This window comes from Mustela erminea, chromosome 7 (genome assembly GCF_009829155.1).
Source record: "Mustela erminea isolate mMusErm1 chromosome 7, mMusErm1.Pri, whole genome shotgun sequence".
NCBI lineage: Eukaryota > Metazoa > Chordata > Mammalia > Carnivora > Mustelidae > Mustela > Mustela erminea.
In genome coordinates this window covers 34633736-34659626 of record NC_045620.1, presented here as the reverse complement: position 1 = coordinate 34659626, position 25891 = coordinate 34633736, and the positions used below count along the sequence as shown (strand labels likewise).

At 43.9% G+C, this 25891-nt stretch overlaps 1 protein-coding gene and 1 long non-coding RNA gene across 11 annotated transcripts in view; one reads left to right on the top strand and one right to left on the bottom strand.

Annotated features, from left to right (window-relative positions):
- Nucleotides 1-25891, bottom strand: part of PLCB4 (phospholipase C beta 4) — a 409575-nt gene that overhangs the window by 132284 nt on the left and 251400 nt on the right. For all 9 annotated transcript variants that reach the window (XM_032351392.1, XM_032351401.1, XM_032351402.1 and 6 more), the window contains one exon: nucleotides 24699-24797. In XM_032351392.1, the coding sequence (XP_032207283.1) occupies nucleotides 24699-24782 (84 nt within the window). In that variant the 5' untranslated portion in view covers nucleotides 24783-24797. The remainder of the gene's footprint in view (nucleotides 1-24698; nucleotides 24798-25891) is intronic.
- LOC116595245 lies at nucleotides 449-10062 on the top strand. Of its 2 annotated transcripts, none has more exons than XR_004287572.1 (3): nucleotides 449-797; nucleotides 3585-4189; nucleotides 9493-10062. It is a non-coding gene; the product is annotated as an uncharacterized LOC116595245 (long non-coding RNA). The 2 variants fall into 2 exon arrangements; XR_004287573.1 differs by lacking the exon at nucleotides 9493-10062 and adding an exon at nucleotides 6126-6920.

Genomic DNA, 25891 nt, shown 5'->3' with positions numbered 1-25891 from the left:
ATAGAAGATACCAATTTGGCTCTGGGCTCCCTAGCAACAAAAGCAAAAAGGACAAAAAATAGTATTGACAGGAACCTGTAGAGTTCACAGATAAAAACACTTTGGGGGTCAGGAGAGGGAGTTGCCAGAAAAGAAATTCTCTATGGGAAGCTCCAAGAAGCTCTGACCAGTGCTACAGACAAAGTTCCCAGTAAAGAAGCCCACAGTAATGTCGTCCACTCTGGCCACAAGTTTTACAGACTAAACGTTTTCAAACTACCCATAACCGTCAAAAACAAAGCCGAGGAGCATGAAGCAATCGTCTGAAAGGAATGGAAACACAATCTCTTTGTTTGTCTCCACTCCCAGGAACACACAGAAGGACCCGGCCCTCGGGGTGAGCAAATATACAGTCCTTAGTCTTTTTTCCCTACCAGCAGTGTTAAATTTCACACGGATACCTACTGACCACAACGTGGGGCGTGGCCTCATGACCTGGCAGAGGCAGTTCTACCCTCACTCCCCTTCTCGGGAAGAACTTGCCTCCAGACTTGCAGCATGGCTGTGGAGGTCATGAAAGGAAGCCAGCTTCTTTCTCCTCTGCCAATCTGTTTGTTCTGCAGTTAGCAAATGGGAATGGGATTCTCTAGTAAGGAAACAAACCATAACAGAACTTCCTCCAGGGAGCTCAGAGTTTCAGTTCTCACAGGATTCTGTTAAAATTCGACACAGTCACACTTTAGAGCTCAAGGACTGGCTAACTCCTCCAGCCAAGCTCACTCTTTGCCCTCAAGCCACTGGGAGAGACAGGATGAAAGGTACAGCAGCTCCTTTGGTGAGACTGTGGACAAGCGGGAGACCGGGGTAGGGCATGCTGTTTGAGAGGCAAGAAGGATCACTTTTTCTGGAGTCACTAGAGCTAAAAACTTTCTCTGCCTCAAGGATCCCTGCTTTGAAAGGCCTGTGCCATGATGGGCTTCCTGAGCACTTTCCTCATTTCATCAAGGATAGAGTATATTTAAAAGCCGTGTGTCTCAACATTATTTTTAGCCTATTTTTCCCACTTAACACATGCCACTGCAGCATTATTCAGTATCACGACCTAGCTTTCAAAGATTCAAGTCACTTTCAAAATGACATAGATTACGGGCGCCTGGGTGACTCAGTTGGTTAAGCATCTGCATTCAGCTCAGGTCATGATCTCAGGGTCCTGAGATCAAGCCCCACGTCAGACTCTCAGCTCAGCAGTAAGTCTGCTTCTCCCTCCTCCTCTGTCCTTCTGCCCACTTGTGCTCTCTCTCTCTCAAATAAATAAATCTTTAAAAAATATGACATAGATTAAGATATTTTTCCTTTGTTTCAAGTTTAAAAGTCTTTTGGTTAAACAAAATTTAAGCCCATTTCTTCTAAGGAATGGCAGAAGTCTGGGCAGGGAGAGTACTCTGGAGGACGCAGGTATTCCCAGGGGGTTTCTAGACAGCAGGTGGTTGAGTTTATTTTGCTTGTGTTCTTTCTTACCTTTGCTCTCCTGCCTCTCGCTCACCATCATGTTTACCCAGGCGAAATGCTATACCTTTCTACTGTGGGGTCTGTATCATCAAACAGGGAAAGGTCAAGTCTTACCACCAGCCAGGGATAGGGATTTTTGGATTGGCTAATTAATGTATCAACTCCACTTTATTTAAACATTAGCCATTTGTGATTGATGGGTAGATTGGGAGACACAGAAAAGTGAGATGGGTGGGGACGATCTCATTCCAGCAGAAGTCCCCTACTTTCGGAGGAGGAAGAGGACCCTCATAGGAGGTGGTGCTGGGGGAGACCTGGGTGGCTCAGTCAGCTAAGTGTTTGCCTTTGGCTCGGGTCATGATTCCAAGATCCTGGGATCTAGTCCCACATTGGGCTCCTTGCTCAGCAAGAAGCCCGCTTCTCCCTTCGCCTGCCTCTCCCCCTGCTTGTACTCTCTCTCTGACAAATAAATAAATAAAATCTTCAAAAGGAAAAAAAAAAGAAGAAAAAAGGAGGTGGCTCTTGGCTCCAAAGCCAGCCTCCGCACCAGGCATCTGCTGGAGAATCTTGGTGGTGGTGCTGCCCGACCTCACCAAGCTTCACTTTTCCCATCTGTAAGTTGAGAACATGGATACCAATCTCACAGAGCTCTCAAAATTGAGAAAGCCCGAGTGCCTGGGACAAGGCAAGCGCTGAATGAATTGTAGTAGTTATTAGAAAACAGCATACTATTTAATTTGGGGCTACGGTGCAAGACATTTCACAAATAGGAGCTCATTTAAATCTGCCAACTCAGCAAAGTTTTAGACTAGATCAACCCTGCCCGATTGATTTTCCATATGCAAATGTTGGCGATGGGCACAGCCCAACATGGTAGCCATGAAAACCACATGGGGCCACTTGAAACGTAGCTAGTGCAACAGAGGTGAATTTTTAATTGTAACTCATTTTCATTTAAAGAGACACAGGAACTAACTAACTAAATAAATAAAATCTTTTTAAAAAAATAAATAAAAATAAATAAATGAAGAGCCATAGGTGGTCAGTGGTTACCATATTGAGCAATGCAGTTGTAGATATAAGGGGAAATTTTTTCAGAAAAGACCAAGTTTTTTGTTTTTATTATTATTATTATTATTTATTTGACAGATAGAGATCACAAGTAGACAGACAGGCAGGCAGAGAGAGAGGAGTAAGCAGGCTCCCCGCCGAGCAGAGAGCCCGATATGGGACTCGATCCCAGAACCCTGAGATCATGACCTGAGCCGAAGGCAGAGGCTTAACCCACTGAGCCACCCAGGCGCCCCGAAAAGACCAAGTTCTTGAAAGCCACAGGTGATAGGTATCAGACCCAGGATGCAAATTGGTTTCTTGGATTCCAGAGCCCGTGCCTGTTCTACTTTGTCAGCATTGACCAAACAGCTCCCCCTTTGCTTGTCACCAATGGATGACCGGATGGTCAGTAAATGAACACTGCTTTTGTAGGCTCCAACTTTGGGGACACATGGGGCTCACTGTCCTTGTTTCCTGGTTTGTTAAGAACCGACAGGAAGAAAAAAAAATGACTTTATTAAGATTGGAGAGAGACAAAGGACATCTGAGTTAGGGCCAGGCCACGGCGGGGGGGGGGGGCTCTTATCAAACATTGATAATGTTATAAACCCCTACCACAAAAACAGATGAGCTTGGGAAGGGCCTTAGTTTGGAGACACAGGTGGAGTCTGGGATAGTTAACCAAAAGCTCCTGCTTTCTATCAGATCCTGGAATCCCAGAGCCCTAGTGATGCCACATTGCCTATCTGTTTCAGTTCTTTATTCCAGAGGAATTGGCTAAGCTCTGTAGTTAGCAGTAGCAAATCCTTTCTCATTCTGCAAACACTTCCTCTTTCAGATAGAATCACAATTTTTTAAAAAAAATATTTTACTTTTTCAAGTTAGAACTAAAGCCCTTGGTGATGACATTCTATCATCAGAATGATTTATAGACTGCTGTAGCAGATGGGTCCTTAAGTTGTTTTTACCCCTCCTGGGTCTGCTTTCCCCTTGGAAGAATCCAGAATGTTCATTCCATGTGTTAATCCCCTTCTAATTTATAGACCTCATGAGAACGATGGGACTCTGGGCTTCTCAGCTCACATGCCATAGAGCAGCAGGAGGACCCTGGTCATGGCTGCCCCACCTCGGACCCTTGTGACATGCTACCACCTTGTGAAGAGGTCTGTGGGATAACACACAAGCATTTGCAGCTTTTGTCTTCCTTTCCATGGCCTTTGATTCTTCGGGCAGAATGTCCCTCCTGGATTACACTGTTCAAATTTCACACAGACCTTTGCTCCTCTCTCTAAGGCTCAGCCAGAAACCAAGAAGGATATATAGTCTTGGTGTCGCGAAAAGCAACCCAAAATGTGTCTATGGCACCAACTGCCCAGGGTTCTGCTTCTGTCCCGCGGCGCCAGCGGCCCCTAGCAGAGATGCGCGGTATTACTGAGCACAGGTGGATGCCCCGCCCTCCCTACACATTCACCTGCTCACCTCCCCGCACTCCTACAAGAGAGGTACTACGCTTATTCCTGTTTGAGAGAGAAGACCCTCGAGACGCAGGAAGGAAGCATCTTGCCCAGTGTGGTACAGCTGGTAGGGCAGAGCCGGAACCGCCCACTCCACCGAAGCACACCCCGGAACCACACCTGCGCCCAGGCTGGTAAGTGAAAGCGGCACTATCGGGGATGGGGCCAGGGAACTGCTCAGCAGTCCCATCTGGAAGCCCCACTGTTCTCCCTGTCACTGAATGCCTGCAGCCATTGCTAGGGTTAGAAGGGCGCTGGGAGCTTTTGAGGTTTAATTACCGTATTTCTGAACCCTCCCTTTGACACCCCCCCCAAACCATCCCTCACCGCCCACCAGCTGCACAGATGGTATGTATTACCAGGGTGGGACAGAAGGGGCTTTTCCACTGCCTCACATCATGTCAGAGTGTGTTTTGGGATCTTAGTACCAAGGAAAACGGTTTGTCCTGATCTGTTGCTTCCCTTGCAATCCAGTGGACATGGTGAGTCCTACAACTGCCTTTCCCGCATCGCTTTGACCACCAGAATCACAAGTAGCCACTCCACAGCTCACTTATTCCAACTTCCTGGGACGTTCTTGCTGCCCGCAGAGTGGCTGCCTGCTCATTTTGCTGCTAATTTGATGTGTTTTGCATGGTTCTTTTCCCTGCACCCTCTTCGGCCTAAATCCCGGTTCCATTCATTTTTTTCTGGTGGTACCTATTTCTGCATGACAGCTTACTTTGGAATATGGAAGAAACGTGTATAAAGAAGCACAGAAACCACTTCAAGAACACCATAGGGGCACCTGCGTGGCTCAGTCCGTTAAGTGTCGGCCTTCAGCTCAGGTCATGATCTCAGGATCCTGGGATCGAGCCCCACATCGGGCTCCCTGCTCAGCAGCCAGTCTGTTTTCTCTCTCTCCCTTTGCCACCTACCTCCCTGCTCATGCCATATCAAATATATAAATAAAATCTTTTTTAAAAAGCACCCCAGAGATCGAGCCCCGCATCGGGCTCTCTGCTCAGCGGTGAGTCGGCTTCCCCCCTCTCTCTTTCTGTCTGCCTCTCTGCCTACTTGTGATCTCTGTCTGTCAAATAAATAAATAAAATCTTTAAAAAAAAATAAAAAAAAATAAAAAGCACCCCAGAAATTACTGGGTGTTTTGCATTGGTTTTGGGTTCAGATAGACCAGACCCAACTATGGCTGGCTCCATTACTCCATTGCCAAAAGCAGGGATAACCAAAAATAATTGCCCATTTCACAGGTTACCTCTGGGCATTCAAGTGCTTGATGCATAATCTGAACCCTAGTAATTTTTCATTGATTATTAATAACACGATAATAATAATATTGTGCCAGTATCAATTACGATTCATCATCCAAGAACAAAGGTAAACACCACCATCCCTCCCTTATAGATGAGTAAACTGATACTAACTGAGGTTAGCAAGCTGCCCAAGAGGACACAGATAACAAGAAGTGAGCTCTATCCACACTGTGGTGGGAAGAGCATTTCTGTCATGTGAATTCTTCCAAGCAATGCTATCACAGTGCGCTTATCTCCACCAACCCAGGAGGCACATGTGGGAGTCTAAACATGGCGGAAGCCCAGCATTTGTAAATTTCTATTGCACTAAACTCAGTGAAATTCCATTTTTTGCCCACAGAAGTCAGCTCTGCCTGAGCTAGCCTTGGGCTATAACAGGCACAGAGGTTCTGTCCTCAGAGCACAGTTTTAGCTTCTACCTTCTTCACGGGCCATGTTGGAGAACAGGGACCCAAGGAGATATTGCGGGACTTGGGCGTTCCCCCTTCCAACCCCGCACCTCCCTGACATGGTGGATCGCACTCTCAGATGGTGAGAGGGCAACCCAGGGGATCATCTGGCAAACTTCTCAAGGTGCTAGAGAACCACTGTCTATCATGACTTCTGGATTCCAGAGAAACAAAAATGAAACGTTCTCCCCCTCCATAACCAGCCACGCGCACATAACCTGCTCATTTCAGCGATGACAGAGATAAAGTGAACCCTTCTGGTATCAACTGGAAAGTTTTCATCCACTCATTTCATCTTATTCTTTCCTCAGAAAAAAAGACTATCATCAACTTTCCAAGCAACCTGGCCTTGGGAGAGCCGATGAAGGATACTGAAAAGCAGCAAGGGGAAAACACAACACCTTTCCTGCTCCTTCATGTTCTAGATTTTTTAAAAACCCTGAAATGTGGCCCGACGATACTTATTATTAACAAGATCTCTGACATCCTTCGCTGTAAGAATCTGTGATCAGCTCAAGTAGGGTTTGAATTTGGGAGGGAGAGAGTGAGGGCACGCATGGATGAGATACCTAAAAGTCAAACTCTGTTTCTGTTTATAGTATAGTCATGAGTAGTCGTGAAGTCCCACTTTCCCTTTTACTTCCAGATAAAGACATTAAATCCATGGGGTTCAATTTTTAAGGTCTGCCATTCAGCGATGCTAGGCTCCAGGTCTGTCTCCGCCCCTCTTCCACCCTGAAGCATCTCTGGTGTGGGGATTCTGAGACCAAATCTGGATGGTCAGGCTCTAAGAGAGCTGTTTTGTTGTGTTGTCTTGTCTTAAGACAGTGGAACAGGCTCCCTGATTCTTGCCATGGGACACCTGAAGCAATTATTCCCAGGATATTCAGCGAACAACTTCTCTGCTTACAGAAGGAAGAGCAAAGTCTAGGAAACATGCTTTCAAGAGGAGTGGGTGGTCACTCAAAGTAACTCACTTGGACAGGAAAACTGTCATGTTAGTCAAAACTTAGCAACTTAGTAGCCTTAGCAACTACAATAAGGAGAAATGAAAGAAGACCAACTTACACAGGGGCCAGGGAAAAAAATAACTGGTTTTGTAATAAATGTTTACAACAAACTTTTTTTTTTTAAGATTTTATTTATTTATTTGACCAAGAGAGAGATCACAAGTAGGCAGAGAGGCAGGCAGAGAGAGCGGGGGATAGCAGGTTCCCCGCTGAGCAGGGAGCCTGATGTGGGGCTTGATCCCAGGACCCTGAGACCATGACCTGAGCTGAAGGCAGAGGCTTAACCCACTGAGCCACCCAGGCATTTGTTTACAACAAATATTACAATACAAATTGTGCCTTCCTCCCATTTCCTTTCCCCTACCCCCAAAGGTCATCTCCCTTGAGCAAACCTTAGGCTCCTCTGAATCTTCTTCCTGACTAGACCTCCACTGTCTGTCTTGGCAGTGATCGATTTTTAGCAGGAATCCTGTTAAGTTGCTTTAGCCAGACCCTCCCGCCCTCAATATCTGAGCACCTTTGCTATCGGATCAGGCATCTCAACCTCCATCATCTCCAGGTGACCTCCACCTGCTGCTCTTTGGCTATAAGCCCCCCTTTCCTCCTTGTGTTCAGAGTTGGGCTCAACCTTTCCCCAAGTACCACATACCCCCCACTGCAGTCATCTCTTGAACACAGTATGCCCGATCATTCTTTTAATGAGTGAGTGTCAGGAATGGCTTTTTCTTTAATGGCCCCTACCACACCCAATTACTCTAAGAACAATGTGCTCTGCTGAAGGGCATGAAGCATGCCCACAAGTGGGAAAATCCTTTTCAGTAAAGCACTTCTCATTAAACCACAATTTGTTCCAAAATAATAAATTGCACTGAGCAAATGATTAAAAACATGACACAGGGGGCACCTGGGTGGCTCAGTTGGTTAAGGTTATGCTCTCAGGGTCATGTGTAGGGCTCTGTGCTGGGCATGGAGACTTCTTAAGATTCTCTCTCCTTCTCCCTCTGTACCTCCCCTTTGCCCAGCTCACACTCACTTGTACTCTTGAGAAAAAGGACAGAAAGAAATAGAGTGACAGAGAAGACATATATCTGAAGAAGCAGGTCAAGAGAAGAATGTTTTGAGTTACTGCTATGTGGAGATGACAGTCCACGCTGAACAGAGTCATTGAAAGGAATCTCAAATGACATCCATGAAATCGCCCTTTGAATGTATGCATTTCCTACTTAAATAATTCAGCTTCTTAAAATGCCTGTCTTTACACTCACTGCATGAGATGGCACTCCTTTCCACTTTGTCTTCCGAACTAGCTTCTACTGGGGCCTCAAAGATACAAAGATCCCAATGGATCTTGGGGCCAATCCTGGCTCTATCACTTTTTATTGTCTAAGAGAAGTACAGAAATTACTGGACCATGCACACAAAGGCCTCTGCTATCACCTCGAGAATTCTGCAGAGAGTGCAGAGCTGTAGAAAACTGCAGATCTGAAGGCTGAGCACGTGGCTGTTCACACCAACGGGGGCTGCAGCATCAGGGGAAGGGGAGATGAAGCAGGGAGGCAGGCAGGGAGAGCCCTCAATCCATGAGGTGGAACTAAGACCTGGGAGAGAGGAGAGGAAAGAGGAAGGGTCCCCGACGGCAGCATGGCTCTGACAACATCTCCACCAGGTGGATGGAACTCCCAGAGCAAGGAGTATCTGCTGGCCTCATCTGGGGCAGACAAGGGCCAGCTCTAGAATCTCTGCCATGTTGCTCACTGGCTGGGAACCTCAGCATGAACACTGTAAGAGTGCAGAAGCTGTAGCAGCTAGAGGCTGCCTACTGACCATACAGTTCATGGTAGGATCCACTGGGAGGAGAGGCTAGTGGCCTACCTCAGTGGCTGCCAGAGACGGGATCTCTTGCTAACCCTTCTCCAGATTCCCCGAAAAGGACCTCCAGTTCCTGTTCCTTGGTACCCTTAAGATTCCTGAAAAAATTAGGGGCCATTTAAATACCCCCAAAATTGGGGTCCCAGATAGGTAACTAAGGATTCGTTGGATCACGATGGGTGCTTATTAGTATCTGTTGGGTGATGAATAATTTCCCCACTGAGAATACAGCAGCAAATAAAAACAAAGGATCTGCCCTCATGGCCTATATTCTAGGGGGAATTTGCACAATGAACAAAAAATAATATATCAGGAATTGATAAAAGTGAAGATAAAAAAATCTGAAAGGGTAAGGGTAATGTGTGTGTGTATGGGGGAGGTGGGTATACTGATGTAATGGGGGAAGGGCAGTCTAAAGAGGGGACTGGAAGTGCAAAGGCCCTGAGGTTGAAGCATGTCTGGTATTTTCAGGGAACGTCAGTGGGACAGTAGAGTGACGGGGTCATGTAGAGGGACTGTAGACCATAGGAAGGAATTTGGAAATTATTTGAAATGAGCTAGAAAGCCCCTGAAGGTAAAGCTATTTCTGTTTAACTCCAAACCCATGCCCTTAACCAACTGTGTGTATTTCAAACTCTTCAATAAAGAGCTCTCTGGCCAAGATTTTTACCCTAAATACCACCTAGTACAAACCCTTTCCTCATTGCAAACAATATCCTGGCAGCTCGACTTTGGTGAGGATCCAAACACTAGGCTCCTTTTCGCAGTTCACCATTAAGAGGATCATCTGTCCTTTTAGGTACCTGGGAGAAAAGAATCCACAGCAGGAGAGCAACAGGGGTGCCAACAAAACTGTTTCCAGGGGAACTCCTTAGCAGAAAGAGCAAGGCAGACTCCAGACCTGGAGACCTCAGCCAACACACGCATTACATGTTTCTGACAAGGTAGCATTTCAGAGCAATTGCTTACTATTTATAACGTGAAGAGTAAGGACTTTAAAAACACATTTATTAATCTATCAATATTAAGTATTAAAAGATAAGCTTCTCCACTGAGGATATTTTATGTCTATTTTCATTGATTGAAAGAAAATATTATGTTCCTTCCATATACTGCATTTCACCTAGTTTTCCCCCACCCACAAAAAAAAAGTTAGAGACTATGAAGTCTGGGTTAATACTTTTCTATCGTTAAAGGCTGATCTTCACTGATTATAAGGTAAAGGTATTAGTGTTCTGAGGGACACTTATTTGCTGTGTGAGACAAACAGATGAAAAATAAATTCTTTCCATCCTCATTTCCTTAAAAGAATCAAATCAAGAACTCCTGGATATAGTAACATAATTATGGTCTGAAATAAAGCAAATAGGTTACTAAGAAAGTTAAGTAGCCTCCATTACTATGTGTATGTGTGTATACATATATATTTTTAAAATATCATACATATCTTTAAAAAACTGGAGGGGAAGAAAACATTTGGGGGCACCTGCGTGGTTCAATCTGTTAAGCATCTGCCTTCACCTCAGATCATGATCCCAGGATGCTGGGATCAAGCCCGAGTGGGGAGTCTGCTTCTCCTTCTGTCCCAACCCGCACCCCCCCCACCCCTGCTCATGCTCTCTAATAAATAAATAAAATCTTAAAAAAAACAAAGGTTTTCCTTAATCCTCTCAAGGTCGCTGACTAGGTCTGAAAATTAAACTGACAAAGACAGATCAGCAACAGAAAAGCATGCAAATTTATTTACTCTAAGTTTTATGTACAGTAAAAAGAACCACAGGCCCCAAATGAGGTCACTTATGTGAAGGAACTTGTCAGCAAACCAAGACTTAAAACCTAAAGTAACTGCAGTTTCATCCCTAAAAGTAATGTGACCTGTAACCAGCCAACCCGGAGTTTCAGGGTCAGCCCTAGGAGGCAGCCCTCTGGTAGACCCCCTCTGTTCCCCTTAGGAAGACAACTTTGCCTAAAACAATGTGTTCTTTGCTAATACCACCCCCCCCTTTCCATTCCCTCCTTGCTTTTAAAAACCTCTCCTTTCCTGCAGCTCAACAGAGCGCCTTTCTACCTGCTGGGTGGATTAGTGGGATGTTACTCAACTCGTGAATTGTTTAACGAAGCCAACTTGATCTTCACATTTACTTGGATGAATTTTGTTTTCAAACATGTGACATGATAGTCTGCATAAGAAAGTGAAGACAAGAAAAAGAATGGCTGAACCTGAGTATTTTTGTGTTAGGTGTGATGAATACTGTGGACAGTTGGAAATAGCATAGGTCAAGGAGTATGAGGTTAAGTGTAGTCAGCTGGGGGTGGGGAGTGTCTTAGAAAGGCCTGTTTGTTCAGATCTTCTCCGAGCACCTTTGTCATGGAAGAGATGGATGCTTCTTTCTTGTAGGTATAGGGAGGACACCTTCCCATGTGGGTTTTTTTATGACCTGCTTTGGGAGTGGGGGTGGAGGAGGGATGCTTCTGAATGACCTTCAAACTCCTTCTGCTTAAAATATCCAACATACCCAGGTGCCGTATTTTGAACCTCATCATTTGCAAATGGAAGCCATTTCAAGGTCCCAAGTCATGGTCCAGGTAGCTGTGATTCACGTGTGTTCTCTTGGTCAGTACATCAGATCTGGAGGCGGCCTCCAGCAATCACTACATGTTGAATAGTAGGCAATTCCTTAATTGATTTAGGCTTCTCTTTCTTCTGTATAATGTGGAAAATAATCTCATTTAATCCTTAATGCCATCTGAGGGTTTGAAAGATGATGACTGATGTCAGGTGCAAAACATGCCAAGAGTGAAATAAATCTAATACAGTCACGTCCTCTGGAAAAAGAAAAGTTTCTTTTACTGAACAGTCCCCCACCTCTTTATCTGCATTGCCTGTTTGGGGGAAATCAGCTGTGAAGAACTTTAAATGCATTTTTTTTTCCTTCTATGGAAATCCCAAACTCCCTGACTTGCTCTATGCCTTGTGGTTCTCAAACTTGAACTGCATCATCAGAATCACCCTGGCGGCTTTAAAAACAAGGATTGCTGGAGCTCCCCACCCAGAGTTTCTCATTCCGTTGGTCTGGGGTGGAGCCTGAGAGTTTGCATTTCTTTCTTCCTTTTTTTTTTTTTTTTTAAGATTTTATTTATTTATTTGACAGACAGAGATCACAAGTAGGCAGAGAGGCAGGCAGAGAGGCAGAGAGAGAGATAGAGGAGGAAGCAGGCTCCATGCTAAGCAGAGAGCCCGATGCTGCGGGGCTTGATCCCTGGCCCCTGGGATCATGACCTGGACAGAATGCAGAGGCTTTAACCCACTGAGCCACGCAGACACCCAAGAGTTTGCATTTCTAACAAGGACTCCAGGTGCTGCTAATGCAGCTGGTCAACACTTTGAGAACCACAACAGACTAGCACATGGAATCTTACTGCTCAGTTGTGAGCAGCTACGTGGCCTCAGATGAGGTATTTAACGACCATAAGCCTTGGTTCTACAGTTTATAAAAGGAGGTAGAGATCTACCCAACAACAGGCTGCTGCTGCGGCTTTTTTTTTTTTTTTTTAAGATTTTATTCATTTATTTGGCACACAGAGAGAGAGAGAGAGGTAGAGATGGAACACAAGCAGGGGGAGTGAGAGAGGGACTGAGCAGGGAACCCGATGCAGGGCTCGAACCCAGGACCCCAGGATCATGACTTGAACCAAAGACTGAGCCACCCAGGTGCCCCAATGCTTGCTGTGGTTTAAGTGAAACAGTGTTTGCTCAGCATTTAAACAGCAACACCCCTTACAGAGCACCTCATGGAGGCTCACGGTGGCCATGGCACCTATTTCTAGTGGAAGGACTAAAAAGCACCCTCCCTAAACACAAGCAAAATCAGTAAAAACAGTGCAAACATTTCCCCTTAAATTTTTAGGAATAGGGAACTCATTCCCATGGAGTGGAGTTAAAAGAAACAGAACTGTATTACTCAAGAAGGGACCTGAAAAGGATTCATTTTAACACATGCGGTATATTTCACTGGACGGTTCATTTGTTCACCCTTGAACGAACTCTATTAATTCAATGGCTAGACCACAAGCATTAACAGAGGGCATTCCCAAAGAGAATGCGCCACCCGCATGCAGCCCGGATGTCCTTCGGGCCTCCTCACCATCAGCATGGAGATCTGCAAAGGCTGCACGCATCCCCACGAATGAGAAGGATTCTCTGGCCGCTGTGCACCTGCTCACCCGTGGTCACAGACGTGGCTGGAAGGGATTAATACTGAGCATTTTCCTATATACTCCAGCTTGAGTAGAAGCAACAAAGAACTAGCACTTCAGTGGCTTCTCAGCCCCTCTAATTTTATGGGTTCATTATCTACACACTTTCTTCGTATTTTGTTCTGTTCTTTTTCCACATGCCTTTGTAAATCTAAGCCACCCCAGATTTCCTTCTCTGATTTCCTTGTGGATGCATCTCACGTCTTCTAGCAATAAGCAGACCTTCCTGCACCCCCTGAATAGAATACATCTCAAGCCATAGAGTTTTCCAGGAGACTGACTCAGATGCTATTTCACGGGTGAGGTCCTTCTATTCCAACAGGGGATAAAGTTATCTTCTACCCATGTGAAGAAATGAAGAATAGCAAACCCAAGGAAACTTCATAGAGAGGGGAGGAAAAAAACATAAAAATGAAAAGAGTAATTAATAAGCAAAACCAAAGCAAACTGGGGCATCTTATAGAGAAGAAAGACCCAAGTGGTTCACTGCACAGCAAAGCTGATACAATTCTAGAGAAAAGGGAAAAGAAGTGGGGAATGGCTAAACTAAAAATAAAATAAGACATTTGTAAGGGCAAACAATGGGCTCCAAGTAACTACTTGGAACTGAAAGTATCCTTACCACCCAAACTAACAGTAACTACTGTTACTGTTTTTGTGTAACAGTATTTGTCTTCTGAGCAAGGTGTCTGCAAGCTACAAGCCTGTGGGTCAAATCCAGCGTGCCCCCGTTTTTGAAAATAAAATTTTATTAGAACATAGCCCATTCATTCAATGATGGATTATCTATGTTCTGTGACTTTTTGTGCCACAAAGTCGAGCATTTGTTAACAGAGAGCGTGTGGCTTCTAAAACCTAGTAAATGTCTAGTCCCTTATAGGAAAAGTATGTTGACTGCTGTTCTAAGCCTTTACTACATAAAGAGTACCCAAGAGAACTGTGGTTGATTGCAAAGACAGCCCAATCCTTCATGCCTCCCTGCATCCACACCCTTTGCAATGTGACTTATAGCTTCTCCCATCAAGAGGGGTCTCTACTCCTTGAGTCTGAGATGGTCTCATGACTTGCTTTGATCTAGAGAATGCAGCAGAAACACGGCTGACTCCAAGAGACAACATGCCTCGCCTGCTGGCAGAAGGATGACAGATCAGGTGGACTGGAAAGGAGAAGGTCTTGCTAAGGCCACCTGAAATCAGCCAGCCCCAAGTCAGCTCAGCAGACACTTGAGTGGGCCCAGCTGAGCTCCACTTCGATGGCTGACCCACAGAATCTTAGGCTATTTAAGTGGTTGCTATCTTAAACTTTGGGATTGGAATATATCACTCCCAAATATGCCACTTGGGCATATGGATTATGGTGAACTGAAAATAACTGAGAATCAACAGATGCAGAAAAAGCCCTTCTCAAAGCTTCCCTCATCTGCTTAAAATCAGAAACTTTTGAGAAATGAAGGCAGCCATGAATCCCCTCTCCAGAAAGTTTTATGGGCATGAAGATAGAAAGCTGGCACCAAGATGAGTCTGCACAAACAAACCTTACTAAAATAACCTCTATCTCTCATTTGTTTCCCCATATATATCTGTCTTCCCACAATTTATTGCCCCTAGAAGCCCAAATCCTCTTTCTCTTTATCTGGTCACTACTCCACAATTTATCATCTTTTGTTAAAATGGTATACAAGCTTCTGAGTCTACCCATTTCTTTGAGTTTTCACTTTCCGGTGAAGCTCCTGTGCCTGTAAAAATAGTAACATCAACACAATTTTATGCCTTTCTTCCTGTTCATCTGGCTTATGTCATCTTAATTTGCTAGCCCCAGCCACTGAACCTAAGAGGACAGAGGAAAGCTTGGCTCTGCTATGTCATTAAGCTTTGGTGTGCTGTGTTGTGTGTAACAACACAACAAAAGCTGGTACAATTATTGACCAATCACTGTTCCTTTTATACCCTTGTCTTTTCATATTACTAATGTGAAAAGTGCCTTTCTTTGCTTTCAGGCCTCAAAGCTCCTTCCAGATTTAATGTCCTGTCTCCTAGTGGGACTTCAAATCAGGTTCACACTTGTTCTCCTTGTTTTGCTGGAACTTTACCTGCTGGTTGGTCAAGCCTGACCTCTGGTTATTTCTCCTTGGGGCAACTGTCTCTTATAGTTCCAATACTTTTAGACTACTTCACCTGCAAGTCCTTGGATAGGTTTGTACTTAGCACTCTGGAAAACCTCTCATTTGACATACATATTTTCATTGGTTTAATCAAGGCACACTTCCTTTTTACCAAGGGCAGTGAGAGGTTCCTTCCTGCAGCTCACACACTCAGAGGCAAATAGTGACCGAGGGCAGGTCCGCAAACTGTGATTTGAAATTGCTCTTCTAACCTTACCCACAAATAAAGGAGCACTCAAGATGCTCCAAGATGAGTGAAAATGAGTGAAAATCTGGGATTATCCTGGGCTTCTGTTATACAATCCCTCACTCTTAGTTAAGGTTAAAAAAAGAAAAAAATGAAAGGCGGAGAGGTTCAAGCCATTTATGGCAGAAACATTAGAAGTCTGATTATTTATGCCAAGAGTTTACACTGGTATCTTTTGAGTTATTGGCTGAACCTTTTACTCTGGATAAGTACTGGGACACAACAAAACAGACCTGGTCTCAACCACCATAGAGCCTTTGTTCTGAAGACACATCCCATCCACACACACGGGTGACTCAGACTCCTACTAGAAAGCTCTGGCACGGATAAACTGACACGCAGGACAGATGCTCACTCAGGTAAAAGGACTTGCTCAAGGTCATAACTTACAAATGTCTGGGTCAAGGCTCAAACCAGAGTCTTCTGCCTTAATATCCATTTTCTGTAATTTTCCAAACCATACAGACTTTTCCTTAATTCTTCAGGGTTGGATGCCCACGAGCTCTAAGCTTTGGGAATTTAAAAGCACAGTTAATAGTATCAGAACTGTTGTTGTAAAATCTGGTCTAGGGGCACCTGGCTGGCTCAGTTAGTACAACATACAACTCTGGTTCTCAGGGTCGTAAGTTCAAGCTCCATGCTGTGCATGGAACCAACTTAAAAAGAACAAATATATTAAAAAAAAAAAAATTAAATCCGATCTAGAGGAAGGAACAGGCCTGGGTGTTTTTGCAAAAACTTGGCTGACGTTAGGTGGTACAGTTTTGGGTTGTTTCCATGTTCAGGCCAACTAAGTGCCTAGGCACCTGGCCACAACTTTCTTATCTTGTAAGGAAGAAGTCACATGGCTGAGATGACAAGAAATGTACCTGAAGGCGGGCTGATATAGAACGGCAAAATCCTTAGGCCCACCCACCTTATTATCTCTACTGTAGCACAGAGATGGTAAGGAAATTGTGTATGGAGCGGCGCCTGGGTGGCTCAGTTGGTTAAGTGACTGCCTTCACCTCAGGTCATGATCCGAGAGTCCTGGGATCAAGCTCTGCATGGGGTTCCCTATTCAGCAGGAAGCCTCCTTCTTCCTCTCCTACTCCCCTGCTTGTGTTTCCTGGATCACTGTCTCTCTTTTTCTCTCTCTCTCTGTGTCAAATAAATAAATAAAATCTTTAAAAAATAAAAAAAAGAAAGAAAGAAAATTGTCTGTGGCGATACAGCCAGTAGGAGGAAGGAGTAAGACTCTAGCTTGCCTTTCTTCTGTTAAATTCCTCATGTTCTCCAACCATGCATTCCGATCTCCTACCTACTTTGCTCGTGCCTCCTCCCCCAGTGACCACAAACCACTTTCAACACAGCCACCAAAGTGTCTCCAAAATGCCTACCAGAGCACCTTAGTCTCGCTGAAATGGCTTCCCACAACGACCAGAAAGAAATCCAAGCTCTTCGTCCTGGTTCTACAACCTTGGTTCTCCTACTCGAGTGTGCTTCCATTTGTTCATCCTCTACTTATGCTTTTCAATTCCCTTTCTGCTCACTTTATTTTTAACTAGAACTTAGGCGATTTCTATTATAAGCAAAATGTTTCTTAGGTACTGTGGAAGATACGATGATAAATGCTGTTCATTTCAGGAAAAGGAACAGCCTAAGTGCATCCATAAATCTGACCCTTCTCTCTGCCTCCCTTGGGGACCACCCGAGCTTCCGGTGCCAGAAACCCCCACCTCACTTTACAGTCTTTATTCTCCTTCACCTTCTCCACCCACTGGGTCAGAAAATCCTCTGATTCATTCTCATGCCTAGCCTCTCCCCTTACTTCTCTCCATGGTGTGGACACTGTCCTGTCGCTTCGGGTCTTGCTCTCCAGCACCCTTCCCTCGGCCCCAGCTGGACAAGCCACTCCCCTCCCCCACACCCATAGCCTTGAGCAAGCTGTGGGCTCCACCCACCTCTCAGCTGTGGTTTGATCAACTGGCTGGCCCTTCCATTAAGACTCAGCCAGGGGGCGCCTGGGTGGCTCAGTGGGTTAAAGCCTCTGCCTTCAGCTCAGGTCATGATCTCAGGGTCCGGGGATCGAGCCCCACATCGGGCTCTCTGCTCAGCAGGGGGCCTGCTTCCTCCTCTCTCTCTGCCTGCCTCTCTGCCTACTGGTAATCTGTGTCTGTCAAATAAATAAATAAAATCTTAAAAAAAAAAAAAAAGACTCAGCCAGAAGGGGGTCTGCTCTCTTAGGCATCCCCGATCAGCCCCGTGCACTGGACACCCCTCCAGTCCTCTCACACCACAAGGAAGATGACCCACCACCGTCCTCATCACAACTTGACTTTGGGGGAAAGGACAGGGGTGAGGGTGGTGGGGCACCTAGGCCACAGGGTAAGTTTCAAATGAGACGTCTGGACTTAATTTGTTGGCTAATGAAGTGATCTCCACACATTTTTGTTTTGCTTTAAATATCCAATTCTAGTGGGGACTGGAGTTTGAAGAACGTGAGATTTGTGGCAAGACACCAATTCCTGAACTAATATCCACCAGGCACATGTAGTAATAGCTTCCTAGGTTGAAAATTCCATAATTAAACTCGGTTGAGCTCATTTCCCTACTTTTTCTCCACTTCCCCACTCCAAATTTGAAGTTATATTATTCTTGGCTTTGTGATTGGCAATTTTAGGCTTTAAATAATAGAAGCATGAGCTTCTATTCCATGTACCATCAACTGACCATCAGCAATACCTCCCAGGAGAATATTAATCTTCCAGTCTTTCCTCCAGTTTGCTAACCATTTGGACTCCAACACCTCCCTGCGTTCCTCCTGTGTGTGGGTAAAATTAACATTCCATTCAGTTCTCTCACTCATCATTACATTTTTGTCCACCTTTTAGAGTACTTTAAAGACCAGGGGCACCTGGGTGACTCAGTGGGTTAAGCATCTGCCTTCGGCTCAGGTCATGATCCCAGGGGCCTGGGATCGAGCCCTATATCGGGCTCCCTGCTCCTCGGGGAGCCTGCTTCTCCCTCTCCCTCTGCCCCATCCGACCATTTGTGCTTGCTCTCTCGTGAGTGTGTGCTTCCGCCCCTCTTTCAAATAAATAATTTTTTTTTTTTGAGTTGAAAAACCACTAAGTATTATGATTATCATTACCATCATGGTGACTCTGTAAGCAAATACAAGTAACAGGCAAAATTCTACACTCCACTCTTTGAGCCCAATATCCTGATCCTGTTTGTACAATTCAGTTTAAACGATCCAAAACTTGGGGACGATTAAAAAATAAGTAAGTAAGTAAGTAAATAAATAAATAAATAAAAGGCTAGCTATCACCTGGACAGTCTAAGGGAACACTGTCTATGAGGCCTACCCGAGGAGGACTTATTTCTATAGAAGAATGTACTTTGGGTTGATCAACCAGTTACTCAGAGTCTTTACAGTTAGCTAGAGATGTTGCACCTGTTTTGTGTCCACAGAGACATGTGGGATTCGTGGCTGGTAGAAAAGACAACCACAGAACTCACAGTTTCATGGTCCTATAGGACAGCAACCAGCTTTGTAGTGAACTGACCAAACTTGGGTTAGCTTCCCTCTCCTAACTATATATAGCTGACCTTCAAACAGCATGGGTCCACGTAGATGTGGAGGTTTTCTGTTTTGTTTTGATAAACACAGTACAATGCTGTAGATGTATTTTCCTTAGGATTTTCCTAACAACATTTTCTTTCCTGTAGCTTCCTTGATGGTAAGAGTACAGCAGAGAATACATATAACACACAAAATACGTGTTACTCAACTGTTTTTGTTATCGGTAAGACTTCTGGTCAACAATGGGCTATTAGCAGCTAAGGTTTTTGGGGAAGGAAGTGGTATGAGGATTTTTCACGGCAGAGAGGTCTGGGCCGCACCCCCTGAGTTGTTCAAGGGTCAACTGTACAGCTCTCTTCTTCCAGTGCTCTTAGAACTAGCTTTGCCATGTTGCCGGTGTCCTCACAGAGGGGTTAAATAAATCTTGAAGCCAAAATACTTTCTATGAGGGTTGTGTTTTTAGGGTTTTTTTTTTTTGAAAATTATATTTAGAAAATTCTTCACTTCCCTGATGAACAGCCTGGGGTGTGTAGGCTGTTTGGGCCTTTCGGAGCTTTGCTACATGGTCCTCCATTCGAATTTCAGAGCTGCCCTGGAAAGAGGCAACTGTTGGCCTCTTGCACTCGGACCTACTTTAGGCTGGTCCTGGTCCTGCACTTTGATATTTCACTGGGTCTGATGACAGCAATAATTGTTACTCTTGTCCTGGTAACAGGTGGAAGCACCTACAGATTCCACTAAAGTGTGTGTTGGAGGAAGGGTTGGGGGGTAGAGGATGAAAGGGGCTAGGACAAAGACCAAGGCTTTTCCAGAAAACAGGGCTCTACCTGGGCAGCTTGCCTCAGTGACAATGAAGTCTCATGAGTAAGAAAAAGGAGTAGCCCCCACCTGGGGAGCTGGGACATGGAAATATGGGAGCCTGAGGTGAATCATCTGTATGACATTTAAATCTCAGCTCTAGCTGCCACCAAGAAGGCATGGCTGAAGCAAACTGTAGATTCCAACCAAGGGAACTGAGAACTCCTCCCGTGTGTTGAGAAATCTGGTTGTCGTTTGAGCTTGTCGCCTAGAACCATGCTGCCCAGTGAAACAGGCACTGGCCACGGGCAGCTGGGTAAGTTCAGATTAAAACCAACTAAAGTGAAAAAACCCAGTTCCCTCAACCCCACCAGGCACATCTCAAGTGCTGGGTAGCCACACATGGTCAAGGGCAGCACAGACACAGACCACCTTCATCAGGCAAAGCTCCCTAGGTGACCACTTATCTAGAAGGATCATGTAAGGTTACACAAAAGCAAAGGTCTCAAGAGAGTCTGGCCCCTTTTTTACCTCACTCTCACTTCAAACTGCTCAGGATGAGAAGGGACTAAAATCTTCTGTTTTGGTTGCTTGGCTTAAGAGAGAGAAGAAAAAAAAAAATTTTTTTTTTTTTTTTTAATTTGGAGAAGAGGCTGGCCAGGCTGGTGAAGGAAATTTGTTGAGCGCCATCTCTGATGTTTAATCTTGAAGTGAGTCCTGTTGTGTGCTCCAATCCTCCTCTGCTACCAGCAAATCTTACGTGAAAGTCTATTTCATACAATGCTCTTGCTCTGGGGAGTTGATGATATATACAAAGTCCTGGGGACAGAAAGGTAAGAAGGCACGAAGGATGCGGGACATCACCAAGAAAGTGTCTGCAGGTAGGCATCTAGGAAAGACTGGGGAGGGCCTGGTGTAGCCAGGGCATAAGGTCTTCGGTCTTTTAACATGTTATCAAAGGAAAGTCAGGAAACCGTTTAAGCTGGAGACATTTGGGTTGCAAGTGTTTTATAAGGTATTGTTATTTCTCACCTCTGCAATAGAAAAACCTCTGCTTTAAAGACTGAAAAACAAGCATCCCTTAAGGAAACAAAATAAATTTTGCATTTCAGTAACTTTTAGGTCACGTAGGTTTGAATAAAAAGCAGATTTACAAGTGGCATGGGAATACAACCAGGGGCTACAATGCGGGCTGCTATGTTACACAGTCTCTAAGAATGTGGCCAACCTCAAAAGCAATACAGAAATAATAAAGTAATGCTTAGATGCAATTGCACTGATTACATTTATTGGCAAAATAACATATACTTTCAAAATAGTGACAAGAAGGGGCGCCTGGGTGGCTCAGTCGTTTAAGCGTCTGCCTTCGGTTCAGGTCATGATTTCAGGGTCTGTGGATCAAGCCCCCTGTCAGGCTCTCTGCTCAGTGGGGAGTCTGCTTCTCCCTCTCTCACCCACCTCCCAGGCTCATGCATTCGCTCTCTCTCTCTCTCTCTCAATAAATAAAATCATAAAAAAAATAATGACTAGTCAATACTAATTTTCTGATCTAGTGCGCGCTCACCCACAGCCTGACCCCCTTCCTTGCCTTCTATAAACACGTGCATGGAACACAATGGAGTATCTGGCTGATCCCTCGGGCCCTCATGATAACGTTAGTTGTCACAGGGTGCTGAAGGCATTTCTGCTCCTTTGTAAATGGTCCCTTTGCTATGATGCTTTTGGGATACTTGGGCTGTGTCCTCTCTAACTTCTCCTCTCGCTTGCCGTCAGCTGTCATTTCCCACTGCTGTTCACACACACCGGAGAAACAAACCTTTTACACTTGCATTTTGTCGCCTTTAATATTTTAGCAGCTGTGGCTCCAAAGAACTGAATCTTACAGGACCGGGAAACGCTAATAAAAAGTGGCCATGGTCCAGTTTCTAATATTGTGACTTTCTTGTTTGATACGTTGTTATGAAGAGAGGCATCTACTTTATTAAGTGAAAACTTGTTTTGCTTATATCCTGATAAGATATCACTTAAAGCCGAAAGCCATGCTGGGTTGTATTTAATCCTTGTTCAAGACTGTGACCTCTGCCTCATTTTCTGAGGAACCTGGGTGAAAAGCAATGGCCCTTAGGAGCCCCCGTAAATCAGTGTTTTCTAAATATGAGTGACTCGTGATGATTAAGAGCTAAAGAAAATCATCCTGAGAAATAAAAATAATAACCTCCAGCTCATCAAATCACAGTTCACTTGATAAAGCATAAAAATAGCACTTTTTTTTCCTCTAATGTGTTTCTGCTTACATAACAGTAGCCAAGATACTCAGCCAGTGATAGTATTTAATCTCTTCAAAATGACCTTCTCTGATTTATTAGAAGACATGCAGTATTTTTAAGTAATCCTATAGATTTCCAGTGCTTGGGATGCTGCCCGAGGAAACGGCCAAACTTTAGGATAATACTCTAGTAGTTCCTCGGGGTGATGTCCCACCAGCTCATAGCCAAGGGTCAATGGTCATTATCTTGGTGACTCTAGTGTTCAACCTGGACCTGGCTTACCTGGGAAAATTGCTTGTAAGTGCTAAGCCAGTCCCTGGCCTTCTTTGCCACACTGGGTAAAGCGGATTAAAAACAGCCCACTGCAATAACTTACTTTGTACTAAGCTTGAACTATATCAAATTGTTGATATTAGTCATTTATTATTTAAAAGATGAAACCTGTCCCTGGCCTTCTTTGCCACACTGGGTAAAGTGGATTAAAAACAGCCAACTGCAATAACTTACTTTGTACTAAGCTTGAACTATATCAAATTGTTGATATTGGTCATTTATTATTTAAAAGACGAAACCTGTTATACAGTTTACCCTAATGTTTTGAGTCTATTGAGGTTCAGATTCCCATACGGATCTTGAAGATTATCAAGTACTCTCACCATTTCACTTAACAACAGGAATAAACAATAATAGAACCAGACCGAGTTGGAAACATTTTTGTCTAAAATTCTCTGTAATGCTACATCAACAGTGAGTTCGGCAGTTGCAGGCCTTCTGCTAGTCCCCAGAGAAAGATAAGTAAAAGATAGTCTTTGACCTCAAGAAACTCAGAACACAGTAGGAGGCATAAAAACAGCAAATAAAATGTGAATATGGTGTAAAATGTGCAAAAGGTAGGTTGGTGGTGGCACAAAGGTGTTATCAATAAGATTTTATTTATTTATTTGACAGACAGAGACTGTAAGTAGGCAGAGAGGCAGGCAGAGAGAGCGAGGGGGAAGCAGGCTCCCCACTGAGCAGAGAGCCCGATGTGGGTCTCCATCCCAGGACCCTGGGATCATGACCTGAGCCAAAAGCAGAGGTTTTAACCCACTGAGCCACCCAGGTGCCTCAAGGAGTTAACAATTCTTATTGAATGGGTCAAGGAAGAGATCAATGATGTAGAGATTTCTCATCTGGGTTTTGAAGGATGATTAGAAGTTCACCAGTTACTCTAGGAGGAATAAGGCATTTTAGAAAAAGAGAGCAGCATGCACAAAGCGTGTAACATAACAGTATCTTGGGGGAATTGCTAGGGGATTTTTATGGTGAAAGCAGAGTGTGTGTGTGTGTGTGTGTGTGTGTGTGTGTGTGTGTGTAGCAAACTGGTGGGAAAGGAGGCTGCGGTATTAGGCAGGAACCAAATCAAGGAAAGCCTTATATTTCATCTTATCCTACAATGGAGAATTATGGAAGCCTCTGAAATAGAGAAAAAGCAAGTTCTGATTTAGATTTTCAAAAGATCAGAATCACAATTCTGGAAGGGAGAAAAAAAGAACAAACAAACAAAAGACTAAGAGAAAACTGCCAAAGAATTAATAGTGGTTATCTCCAGGGGGTGCAATATTTTGTCTTCTCATAGCAAAATGCAGCTAACTGTTCCTTCGCAGAAGGAGTCAAGTTTGTCCTATAAACAGCTGTCACTTCAATATTTTAATTTACTACAAGGGATAGTGACCACACTGGGGCCCATCCTTAGCCTTTCTCAATTTTGTTTACTTACGAAGCAACTATGGCATAAATCTAGAGGGTATTAGGATACACATTTTGGAAAAACCAAGTCAACAAGTACTGCGTCACGTCAGCCCACACACCTCATGAAAAGGCCTGACAATCCGAACCTCTGAGGGGGCCACCACAATCAGCCACCACACACATTCCAGAGCTTTCCAGGGGAACCAATTCTGACTTGAGATGAAGTCTTAAACAATTTTACATTTCACTTTGCCTCAGAGGTGACAATCTCCTCATCCCCCCTTCCCCAATTCACCTCAAATTCAAGTACAGTCCAAGAAAAACAATGCATTTACAAATGCTAATGAGGCTTCAACTCACAGACCTAAACTTCCCTAATAGATTGGTGGCCCCAACTCCTGCTCTATAGAAAGTCTGGAGTCCATGTTGTCTTGCAAAGGGCAAAAGCGATAAATGGTAGAAACCCAGGCATGCAAAGCTTTGATCCAGCTGTTCGGTACGAATGAAACTGACAAAGCAAATGACTAGCACAAAGTCCAACCACTATTCCATTTACAACAAATACAAAGTTTTATGTAGCAAGCCTGCCAAAAACACTTCCTTAGGCAAAAACTGTTGCTACATGAAACCCATCTGTAAAAACAGGGTAATAACAGCAACAACCTTATAAGGTTGTTGTGAAGAATTAAACAAATAATACACACAAGTGCTTAGAAGACTGTCTGGCACACAGTGAGCACTCAATAATTTATAGCATCATTATCCTGATTATATCTGGCACATGGTAAGTGCTCAATAAATTACAGTATCATTTTCATTATTATTATATCTCATAACTTGCCTCTTTCCAACTATTTCAACTTATAAATCTCAAAGATGTTCTTACTTATGTCAAAGACTATTTACTCAATACTGTAATTAAAATGAAATAATTATAAGAATGTTTTGAGAGAAAAGATTAATAACACTTCTTTACCTCTTCATATCTGTCAAAAACGGCTCCTTCTTGCAAAAAGGAAGGAACTTCCTTCTGCCAGTTAAATTCATAAGGTTTGGCCATGATTACACTCAAGACCTAAAAATGAAAAAGAACATCTCATTAGTGTGCAAAATTTAAAAACAAGCGAAGATCAAAGGTTAATCACTTTATATTTATGCATTTGCGAAAGCTCTTCTCAATATACATAGAGTAAGCCCATAAATTGTCTCTTTCTTCTTCTTTTCTTCATCCGATTCCAACTTCCCTTCACCTTGTCTCTAAACCTGGGGAAATACAGTTTGCTCTTGAACAACACAGGTTTGAACTGGATGGGTCCACTTATACAAGATTTTTTTTTTTTTTTTTTTTTTTTAGTAAATATAGGACAGTACTTAAATGCTTTTCCTCTTTCTTAGGATTTTCTTAACATTCTCTTTCCTTGAGCTCACTTTATTGTAGAAATACAGTATATACCTACATATAATATACAAAACATGGTTAACCAACTGTTTATGTTATTGGTAAGGCTTCTGGTCAACAGCAGGCTATTCGTAGTTAGGTTCTGGCAGAGTAAAAAATTATATGTGAATCTGTGATCACATGGAAAGTTGGAGCCCCTAACTTCCCTGTTGTTCAAGTGTCAACTGTAATAGCCATAAAGAGGTGATCAACCAGAGGTGATCATTTGGGAACCTTCCCCTCCTTCTCCAAATCATATAAGATAGTAAGGTATGTATTTTAATCTGATGGCATCAGATAAAAGAGAGAAACCACAATCCTGACCCTATTTACAGGAGAGGCCTACTGCTAAGAGTGGGTGGTTCTGACAGCCTACACTATGAGCCTAAAGATGGACGCATGGGCAGAGAAGTCCACTGGATGATGAGTTGCAGAATCAAACAGGAGTAGCTGAAATATTTTTATTGCTCTTGGTTCTCTCAAAAGCCCTCTCACCCCTTCCTCACTTGGGCCACTCAGAGGACTGCAGAAGGTCTGCTTTCTAGCACAGGGCAGCATATATTACACTGAAAGAGAGCATGGACATTCTTCAAGGTGGTTGCCGGTACTTTGGAAGAAGCGGGCACTCTTTCTACCCACACTTCTTAGCAAAACCCACCATGGTCTACCTCTAGTAACTGCAAGCAGGAAATCTTCAATGAAAAGGTTTAAAATGAATTAAATGAAAAGGA